The following is an 11,594-nucleotide window of genomic DNA, read 5'->3' on the forward strand; positions in this document are numbered from 1 at the left end:
TGACTTGACCCTACAGCCTCTGCCTTGTGACAGGCCTTTGTAAATGCTGTTCCCAGCTTCTAGGGTCACAGGAGGTTCTGATGTGGGAACAGGAAGGCCAGCGAAGAGAGAAGAAGGTGGCTGCTCTATGGCTCTGTGATTTTAGAGCCTTGTTTTGCCAGAAGAGCAAGGAGAGCAGAGAGGCTTGTCTGAAAGCCCTCCCTCTTCAATAGCATTTAAAGTAATTTCTTTCTCTTCAGCCTCCCCACACTCCCAACTTTTGTCCTTGAGAAAAGGTAAAACATTTCTGAATCTTCAGTGGAACAGAAATAAGCCGAGCCAGTGCTTGATTGTCTCTATAGCAATCCACCCTTCCCTAACTGAGTATGTGGTTTTCGTTCATTTTCTCATTAGTTCCTTTATTTCCATTCCACCACCCTATATTCTCTCCGGGCAGGTGGCTAATAGGTCTGCTTAGGTTACAGGATGGTTTTAAATTTGGCCAGCTTTACTCCAACATGTAGCCAACTGTTTGTATGCCTTTCAAAGGTTTAGAATGGAGCTCAGATACCAGACCCCAAAGATGCTGGCAGAGACATTCTGACTCATTAAGGGAGAGCTGAGTGATAGCAGAGAGGGGTGACATCAGCCTTGCAGACATTGCCCCAAGGAATTCTGAGCACTGTTGCTCACAGCACCGCCTGGCCAGATGGAGACCACCATGGGGTTCATGGATGACAATGTCACCAACACCTCCAGCAGTTTCCTTTCTGCACTGAACCCCCATGGAGTCCATGCCGCTTCCTTTCCATTCAACTTCAGCTACGGCGACTATGATATGCCTTTGGATGAAGATGAGGATGTGACCAATTCCCAGACATTCTTTGCTGCTAAGATTGTCATTGGCATGGCCCTGGTGGGCATCATGCTGGTCTGCGGCATTGGCAACTTCATCTTTATTGCTGCCCTGGTCCGCTACAAGAAGCTGCGCAATCTCACCAACCTGCTCATCGCCAACCTGGCCATCTCTGACTTCCTGGTGGCTATCGTCTGCTGCCCCTTTGAGATGGACTACTACGTGGTGCGCCAGCTCTCCTGGGAGCACGGCCACATCCTGTGCACCTCTGTCAACTACCTGCGCACTGTCTCTCTCTACGTCTCCACCAATGCCCTGCTGGCCATCGCCATTGACAGGTGAGTGCAGCAGCAGTGGGGCAGCAAAGGCAGTGAGGGAGGAAGAGGCATTGGAATTGCCTCCTCCTGTGCTGCAGTTGCAGATTGATGAGAGGTGTCTGTATTCCTCCTAGAGGTGGATGCACGGGGGATTCAGAAGCTTGACCATCGACTGACAGAGTTCTCTTTTTCCAGCTTTGTTCAGACAGAAGGCAGCAGAGCCCTCTAGAGTTGGGTGATGGGAAGTTTTTGATCTCCCCTGCTATGGATGTTTTCCTAGATGCTACACCTTCCAAGGTCTAGAGTAGACAGGTAAGAGGAGATATTGAGGGACAGTTTAAGCTCCAGGCAGTTACCTCTTGAGTCAACTTGGAAATCTTGAAGGAGGTTTCTATCTCATCAAGACTTCCTCTACTAAAATATGATCTTCTAGCACCAGCTATTTTAAAATAAGATTCAAGTATTTGTGGCTGGCTGTGGTAGGTAGTTCAAGCCTATAATCCCAGCACTTTGGGAAGCTGAGACAGGAGGAGCATTTGAGGCTAGGAGTTCAAGACCAGCATGGGCAACATATCCAGACCTCATCTTTAGAAAAAAAAAAAATCAGCTGGATGTGGTGGTGTGTGTCTGTAGTCCTAGCTAGTTGGGAGGCTGAGGCAGGAGAATCACTTGAGCCCAGGAGTTCGAGGCTGCAGTGAGCTATGATCATGCCATTGCATTCCAGCCTCGGGGACAGAGGGAGACCTTGTCTCTAAAAAGTAAATAAAAATGAAAAGACTGAGAGATTTGTTTTGAAAAAAGAAGAGAACATATGTTTATTTACTCTTTGTTGTTGCGTTAATCACTTTGCACCTTTTAGTCCATTTGCACAGATAGTGCAGAAGACCTGTTTCTGGTGACCGCAAATAAAATCAGGACGAGCAGCCTCTGCATATCTTTCTTCAACGTAGTTTCTTCCTTTAGTATAAACTCTTCCTTTAGTATAAACCCCTGCTAATGGGCCAGGCTGGTCTTTGTTCCCCCAGGGATAATCTTTGCTAGCTCCTCTGCCCACAGTTGGACTGTCATTACAAAGCACTTGGTTACAATTCTAGAGAGAATTACCCTGAGGGTCAAATCAGGCCTCTGTGTACTTGGATTTGAATAGCCCGACTCTCTCCCTTAACGCAGAGAGCCTGAGGCATACATGCTCTCCCTGCTCTCTGGCCTCAGGGATCTGAGGGGGTTTGACCTGGCCTTCACAGTCAGGACAGTGTTCTGGGGAGGGGCACAGCTGAGAGAGCTTGTTTTCTGAGACCATAGGCAGGGTGACCAGGGCTGGGATGACTGAAAAGGATAACCTGAGAAAAGGGGGTTATGAAGGAGTCTCTGTCTATAAAACCGCTGAGAGGTGGGGCCTCTGCCTCCCTTCTCCAGGGAAGGACATCAGGGATTTAGCAGCTGACATAGCCCTCAGTCTGTCCCTCATAGAAAAGGTGTCATCCTTGCTGAGCGCTACTTCTCCTTGGCCAGATTTCCTCCACTGAGTCACAGAGCCCCACAGCTTTTAATTTACCTGGGCAAGGACCCTGGGTGAACCCACAGAAGGAGCAAACGAGGGGAGCAGTCAAATAGAGTATCTAACTCTTAGGTTCCCTTCAGAGCTGCCAAAAAAGAGCTCCAGGGAATTTGTCTTTGAATGTTTCTGAAAATAGAAGCTGCCACCTTCTCTCTTAGCCCATGAACAGGACGAAGCATACAGAGTCATTTCCTAAAGTTTCATACTAGCAAGAAACTACATGTGCTCAGCTACTAAAAGCGGGGTAGGGTGCCTCCTGTGGAGTGGGACCCTACTCCCCAGCTTAGATCCATTCTACCACTTGAAAAGAGTAACAATGGTAGGAGGGAGTAGCTTCAAGGGGAAAGGAAGCCAGGATACATTCAGAGGCATTGGGTTATTTGGAACATGTAAGAGTGATATCTATATCAATCAATCAGTCTCCATCTTCTGAACTTTTTCAAGCTCATGTCCTTGTTTCATACCAAACAGCTTGTCTGAAATATTGCAAGCATTTCTCTTGCAGTGTGAGTTTACAAAAAGCAAATTAGATGCAATAAGAAAGTTGAATTAAAAAACACAGTGCAAAGCACCGTGGGGGCTGCTATGGTTGAGTGGGGTTATGATTGGAAGCTTGTACCCAGACCTCGAGGAAAGCACCGTATACCTTCACAGGGCTACTCAATGGTCTTGGTGGATGAATGGCTGCTCCAATGCATGGAGTTCTTTTAGTGATGTTCGTGATCTTTGCTTCAATTATTTTTATTTGTATGCATTGTTACCATCTAATTGTGGTCTAGGAATCATTCATTTTTCTCTGGTCTCATGTGTTGTTCAGGATTTGATCATTTGGGAGCAACTAATTTTTATCTTGGTTTATAACAAATACACTTAGTTGTAAAAATGCCTTTATGTTCATTTAATGAAATTTCTGCAGCAACATTAGCAGTTATTCTGCCTGGGTTTAAATTCCAGCTGTATTTTGTGTTGGGTCTTGTGTTAGTTATTTGACCCCTCTCTGCCTCAGTTTTCTCACTTATGAAATGAGAATAAAAAGAAAGCCTATTGTATTAGGTTGCTTTGAGGCTTAAATGAAATAATATATTTAATCATCTAGAACAATATTTAAAACAGTAAGCACTAAATAAACAGTGGATATGATAATTCTTAAATTAACCCTTATAGGAATGTCTACCACAAAAAAGCAGATAAATTAATGAATATTTCTGACACACTAACCTCTTTGTTTTCATTGAAATTATTGTTTTTAGGATGTGATTTAAAAAAAATACAAGATTTCTGCAAAATGGCAGAACAGAAATATTTATCATCTATCAGCTTGTATTTCTATATCTATTATTGTTTCCATTGTTCTCCCAGGCATCTAAACTAGAAGAAAATCTCCTTTGTCCCAGCTGCTCTCCCTTCTTCACCAGCATTCATTCAACTTCCAGATCTTGGCAATACCCATTTGTTCATTCAGGGCTGGTATCTAGTCTCCTCTTGGTCTTTCTGCCTTCAATGTTTCTTGGATCTGCCCATCTGTCAACCCTACTCTCCTGACAATCCATCCTAAGTTTTCATTCATTCTTTCATTCATTTAAACCATGCATTTTTATAGGTAACTGTGATATGGCAGATGTTATTGCAAGCACTGGAGACAAAAAAAAAAAACTCCTTGCTTTCCTGGAGCTTATACCCAAAGAATAGAGAGAGGTCACAGTCAGGCAAACAAAAAAGGAAGGTAATTTCAGAAGCAAGAAATATTCTGAACAAAAACAAGCACACACATAAAATGGCCAGAGTGACTGAAGATGGGACCTACTTTAGGTGAATAGTCAAGAGAAGTGTCTCTGAGGAGAGGCCTTTGGTCTGGCTTCTGAATGATGCAGGGGAAAGAGCCTGCCTTGGGAAGACAGGGATCAAGCATCCTAGACAAGGGGGATTCTAAGTGCAGAGGCTGGGAGGCAGGAACAAACCAGTTGAGTTCTAGGAACAGAGGAACAGAGAGAAGGCCCCATGTGGCCTGAGGGAAGTAAGCAAGGCTGCAGCCAGATTAATCTTCTGTCTTGTACGTGTCTCCCCTCTCTTGCTTAAAAGACCTCTACTGACTCCATTGTCTACAAAGTATTGCTCAAACCCTTTCACCTGTTCTTCCAAACTTTTATTATCTAGCCCCAGACTGCTTCCCAGTCTCACGGATAAACACATTTATGTCCTGTTTTCCCAAAAAAGGTTATAATCTTCACCATGGCCTTTTATATTAATTTTTTTTAGAGATGGGATCTTGCTATGTTGCCAGGCTAGTCTTGAACTGGTCTCAAGTAATTCTTGTGCCCCGACCTCCAAAAGTGTTGAGATTACAGGTGTGAGCCAGTGTCCAGCCAGCTTTTTTTTACATGTCTATTCATCCAGTTCCAGGCATTTTATGAGGGTGAAGTGGCATGAAAATCCTATTAGGTGCCCAGAATTCACAGACAGTAAAAGGTTGTAAAAGAGATAAGACACAATCACAGCTCTTGCAGGGCTGACCATCTAGAGTTGGGGGTAGGGTGAGACCAGGGAGAACTAACACTTACAAAGCAGTTAAAGAATAAGTAAATTTAGAGAAGGACGAGATCATTATGCACTGGAGTAGTCAGAAGAGGCTTCATGGAGGAGGTGGACTTCTAACTGGCCTTCAACAAAGGAAGATCAGCAAAGGAGCAGGAAGTTTTCCCAAGAGAGTGAGTAGAACAGTGTTTGGAAAAGTCTAGAGGTGGGAATGCCTGAGGTGAGAGAGAGGTACCTTAGAGAGGGATGTCGGGCATGGGTAAGAAACACAAGGAGAGTAGAGATCAGAAAGAATAGGATCTATTCCAGGTCTCAGCAGCCAGGCAGAGGAAGTGAAACCTGAGGGCAGGAGGAAACTAAGAAGATCGTGACACCAGGTGCAGTGACTCACGCCTGTAATCCTAGCACTTTGGGAGGCCTAGGCAGGAAAATCTTTTAAGCGCAGGAGTTCAAGATCACCCTGGGAAACATAGGGAGATCCTGTCTCTACAAAAAAAAAAAATTACCAGGCATGATGGCATGTGCCTGTAGTCCCCGCTATTCGGGAGGCTGGGGTGGGAGGAATCCTTGAACCTAGAAGATAGAAGCTGCAGTGAGCTGTTATCACCCACTGCACTCCAGCCAGCCCCTGTCTTAAAAAAAAAAAGGATCATGAGAGACCTCTGCCCAGCCAGAGGTCTGGGTTTCCTCTTTTATGTGGAGACACTAAGATCCTGCAGCGTGTGGAGGCTCCAGGGAACTTCCCTTTTACCCAGAATCCTGAGGAAACTGGCCAGTGTATGTACCTGTGAAGAAGCTCTCTTCTTCTGTCTTGATGAGGCTAAGGCCTGAGCAATCTTGCCCAGCTTTAGGAAGTACAGATGCCTCCTGGTGAGCTCATTAGTCAGGGCCACTGGCCTGAAGATCGGGCTGTGTTATCTCAGCCCATCCCATGACTAGCCTAATAGCAGCTGGGACCACTGTTACCATGATTTGTTCAGGGGCTGGGTCTTGAGAACACAGACAGAGCCCAAATATGTCTTTTCCAGCCCACTATTATCACAGTTATTGCCTGGACCATTTTTGTCTAGCAGCCTTCATTCCTTGTTCGCTGGGAACTGTTAGCTCTACATGAGGACCTAAGTCACTGTAGTGGCAGACACACAGGGAAAGCCAAGGGCATACTCATAAGCAGAGAAAAGGAGCTGCCAGATGTCAGACCCCTTCTTGGAACACCAATAGGTAAAAGCCAACTGTGATAGAGAGGAGAGAGGAGAAGGGCTGCTGGGATGCCAGGAAGGCAAGAGGAAGGGGCATCATCTGCTCTTGGCTGAAAAAAGAGGGGGTAAATGGCATTCAGAGATGTCACTGGGTTTGCAGCAAGTCATCACTCTGTTGATATCTAGCTGTGTGGCTTTTTGGCAGTTATTTAACTTCTCCAAGCCTCAGTTTTCTCATCTGTAAAGTGGACATCATCACTGTCTTATCTATTTAATAGGGTTGGAATTACCTAGTGAAAAAGTGGATTTGAAAATGCTCTGTAAATTGCAAACTTCTATACAAACATTAAGCAAACATTACGAATGCTAGAGTTCTGGAGTTCTGGTCCTAGCATTGAGAAAGTTGACAGAAGTCCTTGAAATAGTTTTCTTCAATTTGCCTACTGGTAAATGTATCAGGAAGACCTCTTGCATAGCGCACAGCACTAATTCTGGGAATGGAGTTGGGGTGATGTCAGAATGAAATAACTATCTGACAGGTAGTCACAGATTACTCTGAAGATTAAATTTGACATGTAGAGTTTATCCTATAAAACAGAAAGTAAGAGAAGACTTACAAATCAAGTATTTGCTAATAACAGGTAAAGAAAAATATCTGTGTATACAGAATAGCTCTGGGAAAAAATATGTTTTAAGATGCTAACAGTTCTTTGTATATTAATAGTTTACTGTTTCTTATGTGCAGTGTCTCATTGGAGCCTCATAGCATCTAGGTGATATTCCCATTTTACAGATGAGGGAAACGAACCTACAGGGATAAGAAAAATGACTCAGATTCATAGAGCAACTTTCTGGCAAAGCTGAGATTCGATTTGCGGTCTTCTGAGTCCTAGGTCGGTGTTCTTTCCCATACGTTTATTGAAAACACACTCTGAGTTTGAAACATCATAAAGGCTTAGGTAGCTACTATCAGGAAAAAGAATTGTGTGGTGAAAATTCTTATAGTGAATGAATATGAACATATGAAATTTCTTTGTCAGAGTAATCAGCAGAACGTAGTGGGGTGGACAGAGAGCAATGGTGCCAATGAGAGCAGAAGGTCTAAACTCTCAGTTTGCATTGTGAGTCAGGGGGAGTTGGAGGCTCTGGTTGCATCAGGAGCACCATGGTCTTTATAAAGGGCCCACACTTGTGTGTTGACAATGGCATTGCCAACACCTTACAGACATTTCCCTTTTTATCCTCTGTCATTGGAGAGATTGGCTAGAGTGCCAGGGATGGCAGTCGGCTAGGTGTCCAGAGTGGGCGCAACCCAGCCTACTTCATTTTTTTTTTTTTAAGATGGAGTCTTGCTCTGTCGCACAGGCTGGAGTGCAATGGCATATTCTCGGTTCACTGCAACCTCCATCTCCTTGGTTTAAGCAATTCTCCTACATCAGCCTCCCAAGTAGCTGGGATTATAGGCACCAGCCACCATGCCCAGCTAATTTTTGCATTTTTAGTAGAGACAGGGTTTCACCACGTTGGCCAGGCTGGTCTCGAACTCCTGACCTCAGGTGATCCGCCTGCCTCGGCCTCCCAACGTGCTGGGATTACAGGCATGAGCCACTGTGCCCAGCCCCTACTTCATTTAATATCTGGGGGCTAGAAGAGAGCTGGAGGCTCACTCCTGTGAACTCTCTAAAGGGCTTAACTGCCCAGGCTGTTAGAGAGGAACAGAAAGAGCAGAAATACAATCAGGAAAAATAAAATAAGAATGAACCTCTCTGCAAATCAAAATTCCAAGAAGGATGACTTCATAGGGATTTGTTTCAAAGGAAACAGAGCTGGTTTGGCTTGGCTTTCCTTCAGGCCCCTGTCACACTTGCTCTGGGCTCTACCTGGGATAAGCTCTGGACACATGAGACCGTGTTTGTTTCCAGTGTTGGTCAGTCAGTCCCCTCCCACTTCACTCCTCATCTCTCTCCTTCTCCAACTTCCACCCGCTGCCAGCCACAGGATGTCTTCCAGGAAACCGGAGCTCTCTGCTTAAGTTGTGCGCATTCTCTCTGGGAAGGAGGCTATCAGCTGTCATGCCGCACAATGACTCACATCCCCCCAGAAAGTGCTCTCTCTTTGTGTTCCTGTACCACTGTGGTAACAGCAATGTAGGTTTTGACTTTTTTTTAAAAGAACAAAAGCAGTATCTTTTACATTCTGCTGCTTTGCGGTTAAAAAAAAAATGCATTCATGTATATTCTCAATTGATTTTCACATCAACCCTGTGAGGTAGGGTTAAATGCTTTCTATCAAGGAAGGGTCCTGTGGTCTGTGACCTTGAGAAGTCACTCATCTCTCACTGCCTTCCATTTTTCCACCTGGAAAATGAGGTATTTGCCGCATGCTTTTCCTCCTCCTTTGCATGCAAAGCAACAATTTTTAGAATGTGGAATGAAGAAAAACCTTTGCCCACTGTTTCCATTGTAAAGGGCAGATTCTCCCAACTCTTTGAATTATCCTGCCCTTTTAGCTTTAAACTGCAAGGTAATTAGAATGAAAAGCCCAAGAACAGGAAGCAGCTGGGAGCAGTGCCAGGCTAGAAACCAATGGGAGGAATTATTACATTTAATAATAATTGTTATCATTTTTGAGTACATATTAGGTTTAAAACTGTGCCAGGCATAGTGCATACATTATCACATTTAACAGTCAACAAAACTTTTGCAGATAAGAAAACTAAGGGTCAGTTTCCAAACTTGCCTGAGTTTGCACAGCTAGTTAGAGAAGAGGCTGGGGTTTGCTTCAAGTCGGCCTTTTGCAGAAGCCCACATACCATTGGGAATTTTCTCCACGCATACCATTTGGTTGCTCCTTAGAATGTTGCAAAATGAAATGGCAAGAGGTTTGCTTGAGCCAGGAGTTTGAGACTAGGCTGGGCAGCATACAGAGACCCTGCCTCTACTAAAAAAAAAAAAAAATTAGCATGTGTGGTGCATTGTACCTCTAGTCCCAGCTACTTGGGAGGCTGAGGTGGAAGGATTGCTGGGGCATAGGAGTTTGAGGCTGCAGTGAGCTATGATCATGCCACTGCACTCATTGCACTCCAGCCTGGGGGACAAAGCAAAACCCTGTTTCAAAAAAAAAAAAAAAATCATCCAGTGCTTCTTCCTCACAGTGGCTGCCTCCACTTGTGTTCTTGTTCTAGGTATCTGGCTATTGTCCATCCGCTGAGACCACGGATGAAGTGCCAGACAGCCACTGGCCTGATTGCCTTGGTGTGGACGGTGTCCATCCTGATCGCCATTCCTTCCGCCTACTTCACCACCGAGACGGTCCTCATCATTGTCAAGAGCCAGGAAAAGATCTTCTGCGGCCAGATCTGGCCTGTGGACCAGCAGCTCTACTACAAGTCCTACTTCCTGTTTATCTTCGGCGTCGAGTTCGTGGGCCCCGTGGTCACCATGACCCTGTGCTATGCCAGGATCTCCCGGGAGCTCTGGTTCAAGGCGGTCCCTGGGTTCCAGACCGAGCAGATCCGCAAGCGGCTGCGCTGTCGCAGGAAGACGGTCCTGGTGCTCATGTGCATCCTCACCGCCTACGTGCTGTGCTGGGCGCCCTTCTACGGCTTCACCATCGTGCGCGACTTCTTCCCCACTGTGTTCGTGAAGGAGAAGCACTACCTCACCGCCTTCTACATTGTCGAGTGCATCGCCATGAGCAACAGCATGATCAACACCCTGTGTTTCGTGACCGTCAAGAACAACACAGTCAAGTACTTCAAAAAGATCATGCGGCTCCACTGGAAGGCTTCTTACAACGGTAAGTCCAGCGCAGACCTGGACCTCCAGACAATCGGGATGCCTGCCACCGAAGAGGTGGACTGCATCAGACTGAAATAACCCCCTGGACCTGGCAAAGTTTAAACACAAGGCAGGGTCCTGGGGACACTGACCAGCGTGCTTGGATGCACATCAACCTGGAACTTTTTGTTTGCTGCAGAGGGCAGAGTAAATGGACCACTCTGTGAACACTGTTCATGGAGCTCAGAATTTCTAAAATGCATGTGACCAGACACTATCGCCAGTGGCATCTGTTGAATGTCTAATTTGTACACCAGTAGGTACTGGTAAAACCTATGTATGTTGATGACATTTAGCTGGCAAAATGAAATTTAAATTAAACCAAGGAAAATGTGTGGTGTAGATAGAAATAAGGGAGTTTCCACAAAAGAACTGGAGTAGGCATCTAGGATTGCAGTACGTGTGTTCATAGTGTGAGGGTATCTCTGGGCCATCCAGCTACTCATCAGACGCGGATCTAGCTCACCTCTGGGAATACTCTTCAGCTGGAGTTCATGCCTAACATTTGCAAGGCTGGAGCAAGAATACAGAAGAGACACTAGGCTCCTTCTGAAGACCTTCTCCTCTCATCTCTCATGGCAAGGAGCCTTACATGCATATGCATCGACATCACAGTATTAATGGCCAAGTTCTGTGCAAACGCTTCCTCCCATGCTGCTCTATGGCCACCCTCAGGCCCAGAGCTCTGCACATAGGTGGTAAGGCTCTTCATCAGAAGGACTGGCTTGGGGAAGAAGACACATAGACCCTGGATGCCATTTGGATAGGGAATTATGGAGTTCTGGGTACCTGGAGTAAGTCCAGAGGGGTTAGCTTGGATTCAGGGTAGTCATGTCCCCTGGATCCATGGACCTTTTGCCTTCGGTGGGGAGGGAGGTGCAGTTGGGGGAGAGTCAAGACAGGAAGGCAAAACTGGAAGCATGTGGGGCTCAACGCAGCTCAGGGCAGGGGCTCAGGCTCTCCAGGTATATGGAAGATACTGTTCCCACCTGTTATTTCAGTTTGGACCAATTAGGTTCCCCTTAAGTCCTTCCCTTCTCTCTCATGCCTCCATGTTTGTGAAGCATAGGATCTTTGAAAGTGGTCACAATACCTCCTGGATGTGGCCTTCATTCATTTTTCCATTTTCACCAGCTCTCAAATGTGAGTGATGAAGAGTTCCCTTCTAACCAGAGAGTGTGGTAATGAATCCTCATCGTTATGATTTGAGGGCAAGATATCCTTGTTACTGGTGCCTGAACCCCATCCTAGTCATTGTTCCTTTGGATTATGACTTGCTTTGCTTCTAAAACAGGGGTCCTCTTGGGAGGGATA

At 45.6% G+C, this 11,594-nt stretch overlaps 1 protein-coding gene across 1 annotated transcript; it reads left to right on the forward strand.

Annotated features, from left to right (window-relative positions):
• Nucleotides 1–608: 608 nt before the first annotated feature.
• On the forward strand, nt 609–11,046 carry PROKR1 (prokineticin receptor 1). Its single transcript, XM_064364293.1, has 2 exons — nt 609–1,173; nt 9,626–11,046. Exons 1-2 carry the CDS (start codon nt 689–691, stop codon nt 10,317–10,319), a joined length of 1,179 nt encoding a protein of 392 aa, XP_064220363.1. The 5' UTR covers nt 609–688; the 3' UTR covers nt 10,320–11,046.
• The last annotated feature ends 548 nt before the right edge of the window (nt 11,047–11,594 follow it).

Source organism: Aotus nancymaae, unplaced genomic scaffold, assembly GCF_030222135.1.
Source record: "Aotus nancymaae isolate 86718 unplaced genomic scaffold, 86718_ANA_hifiasm-v0.15.2.pri h1tg000057l, whole genome shotgun sequence".
NCBI lineage: Eukaryota > Metazoa > Chordata > Mammalia > Primates > Aotidae > Aotus > Aotus nancymaae.

Coding starts and splice junctions, on each gene's coding strand:
- PROKR1 (XM_064364293.1), top strand. CDS start 689: ATGGAGACCACCATGGGGTTCATGGATGACAATGTCACCAACACCTCC. Junction 1,174..9,625: donor CTGGCCATCGCCATTGACAG/GTGAGTGCAGCA, acceptor TTCTTGTTCTAG/GTATCTGGCTATTGTCCATC.